The following is a 2,931-nucleotide window of genomic DNA, read 5'->3' as shown; positions in this document are numbered from 1 at the left end:
TATTTTTTAGCGTATTGGTTTAAGTAAACGAAAAAACAAGTATCCCAAAATCATCCATACATGAAATTGCTAGTAAAATACTATCCCTTTTAGTTTCTTTGTACCAAACACACCTTAAATAAAAATAAAATAAAAAATAAAAAAGAGAAGACAACCAAAAAAGAGTTGAAGATAATTCCTTTGTTGTGGTATATTTTTTGTTAGTCACAGGTCTTGCATGAGGAGATACAGATGAGGAATTGGCAACATACATTATAAATTTATTTATGTTTAAAGAAGTTCATATGTTATTATTATTAGTATAAAATCTTACTAGCTAGGAAGCCAAAGAATGACAAATTAATTAGAGTTGAAATCATTTTTTAGATTGTACATACAATCTAAACAAAATGTGTTGGTTTTGGATGATACTTGTCTTCCTTGGTTTGGTATTTTGTAACCTTTCAGCTTCAGAAGGTAGGCATATTTCTAGTCATCATCCAACAGCTCTTGTTGTAGGAAAAGTTTTCTGTGATGTTTGTCACTATCACCAGGATTTGTCAAAGGCCAGTCACTTCATTTCAGGTTCATCACCATCCTGGCTAACTTTTTTAACTTATTGTTGTTTGGAATGATTAAAAAGTTGTTTTTTTCTGGAAAATCACTTACTCTGTCCGTTTCAAATTGTTTCTCGTTTTAACTTGACTTGGAGTTCAAGAAAATAAAGAAAATTTCATTCTGAATTTTGTTGTCTTAAACTAAAGATATGTAGAATTTACCATAATGCCCTTTAATCTTATGCTCTTAAACATGTCATATGTAAAGTTGAAATTTAAAAGTTGTTGAAAAGGAAAAGAGACATTTTTTTTAAAAAAAAGACTAAAAAGTAAGTTAGACGAACAAATTGAAATGGAAGGAGTATTTTCTTAAAAAATGTTAGAGGGTTAGAGTCTTATTTCAGTTGGGGAATGGGTTGGTGCTGCTTATATTCAACTTGATTAATCCTCCTCTCATGAGCTAGCTTTTGGAGTTGACTTAGGTTCAAATACTATATCTTTACATGGTATGATAGTCAGGTTCACGCTCCACTTTGGGCCCAGGCATGAAGGAGGTGTTAGAGTCCCACATTGGTTGGAAAATGAATTGTTGGCCTATTTATATGAATTTGGACACTCCTCCCCTCAAGTTAACTTTTGAGATTAAGTTAGGCTCGAATGTTATATCTTTATGAAATGAGTTCTTTTTATGTGGGAAAAGGGAAAAAAGAGAATTGTGAAGGAAAATGACTTATATTCTGAGAAATATTTCTATCATACCAAACACATTCTATTCTCTCTTCTTTCTTGGGAATCTTTTAAACTTTTGATGCATTTTTCTGCTTATAGGAGCTATTGTTGCAGTGGAATGTGCAAACTCAGGCAAAAACTCGAGATTTTACCAAGAAGTGAAAACAAATATGCATGGAGAATTCAGTGTACACCTTCCTTTCAACGTGGACAAACATGTCAAACATGTTATAGGACGTTCAGCCAGGCTAATCAGCAGCAGTGAGCCACAGTGCGCTGAGGCATCGACAACAACAACCTCTTCTTCTTTCCAACTCAAATCGAAGAAAAAGGGAACACATATTTTCTCTGCTGGATTCTTCACTTTCAAACCTGTAAACCAACCAAAACTTTGCAACCAAAAGCCAAGCATTCATAGTACCAACAACAAAGAAGCATATCCTGATCCCATATTAACTCCAACAGTGTCGCGTTTTGTTACTATTAATCAAGGCTATCTTCCACCTCTTCCAGGACTCCCTCCTTTACCGCAGCTCCCTCCTTTACCACAACTCCCTCCTCTGCCACCTCTTGTATTGTTTCCACCGTTTTTTCATGGACCTCCGATGTCTCTTCCACCTTCAACATTTCCACCGTTTTTTCATGCACCTCCAATGTCTCCTCCACCTTCAACATTTCCACCGTTATTTCATGCACCTCCAATTCCTCCACCTTCAACATTTCCACCAAATTTTCATTCACCTATAATGTCTCCTCCTCCTTCAATACCACCTCCAATTACACCACCACCTACATTTGATTTAATTCCATTACCACCACCACCATTGCCACCTTCCCAATTTCTTCTCCCTCCGTTCCCATTCAGTCCTATGCCTGGCTTACCTGGAGTTCCTCCCGCTTCTACTTCATCTTCGAAAAAGAACTCCCCTTAGTCCAAATGCAACTATACAAATACCTAGTAGTTATATGAATAGCTTTACAATAAATTCATTTGCTTGGATTCAAGACATAAGAAGAACAAAAGAGGGAAGATATATTGAAGACTTGGTGATCGAGGCTCACCTACTTATAGTTAATTGTATAATTATTTATAATGTTCCAACACAAGACCATTATATTATAGAACCATTAAAGATGTTGGTTTACCAACAAACATTTTGTTATAGATTAAAACTCAATTAGAAACAAGGTGACAAACCAAATGAACGACATATTGCATCTTGCTCAAAAGCAAATATTGGCACCTAGTAGAATAGCCGAGAGTTTAATTTATTAATTCGATTAATGTGTTAAGAAAAAAACCTCAAACAGTTGACAACGGATATCCCAAATATAAAAGAGAATTAGCAAAACTGCTAAACCAATAACCCATTACCAATGCTTCATCAGTTCATCGCATCAAACTCATCTAACTTCTCATTACGATATCTTTAGGATAAATTTACAATATATACCATGGACTAACATGAGCATATTCATATGCAATCATTGTGAAACTGCCGTATTCATCTGACCAAACGCCGTTATCAGTAAATACTTGCATTATGTTGTTGATTCGACTTAAAGACCAAAATTTTCAGCTTTTCACAATGATACAAGTGCTGACTTTTATTTCTGAAAACACAATTGAAAAGGCATCCTGTTAAGTGAACTAATCACAAAATAC

General features: G+C 34.9%; 1 protein-coding gene across 2 annotated transcripts; it reads left to right on the top strand.

Moving 5' to 3' along the window:
- The first annotated feature begins 327 nt into the window (after nucleotides 1-327).
- LOC125859672 (uncharacterized) lies at nucleotides 328-2,472 on the top strand. 2 transcript variants are annotated; one of them, XM_049539464.1, is made up of 2 exons: nucleotides 328-564; nucleotides 1,380-2,472. In XM_049539464.1, the coding sequence occupies exons 1-2, from the start codon at nucleotides 390-392 to the stop codon at nucleotides 2,195-2,197; spliced, it is 993 nt and encodes a 330-aa protein (XP_049395421.1). In that variant the 5' UTR covers nucleotides 328-389; the 3' UTR covers nucleotides 2,198-2,472. The 2 variants fall into 2 exon arrangements, with proteins under 2 accessions (XP_049395421.1, XP_049395420.1); XM_049539463.1 differs by having other exon boundaries at nucleotides 342-564; nucleotides 1,365-2,472.
- Nucleotides 2,473-2,931: the final 459 nt, after the last annotated feature.

Source organism: Solanum stenotomum, chromosome 3 (assembly GCF_019186545.1).
Source record: "Solanum stenotomum isolate F172 chromosome 3, ASM1918654v1, whole genome shotgun sequence".
Classification (NCBI taxonomy): domain Eukaryota; kingdom Viridiplantae; phylum Streptophyta; class Magnoliopsida; order Solanales; family Solanaceae; genus Solanum; species Solanum stenotomum.
The sequence above is the reverse complement of the archived record's forward strand: the minus strand, read 5'-3'. Positions and strand labels throughout refer to the sequence as shown.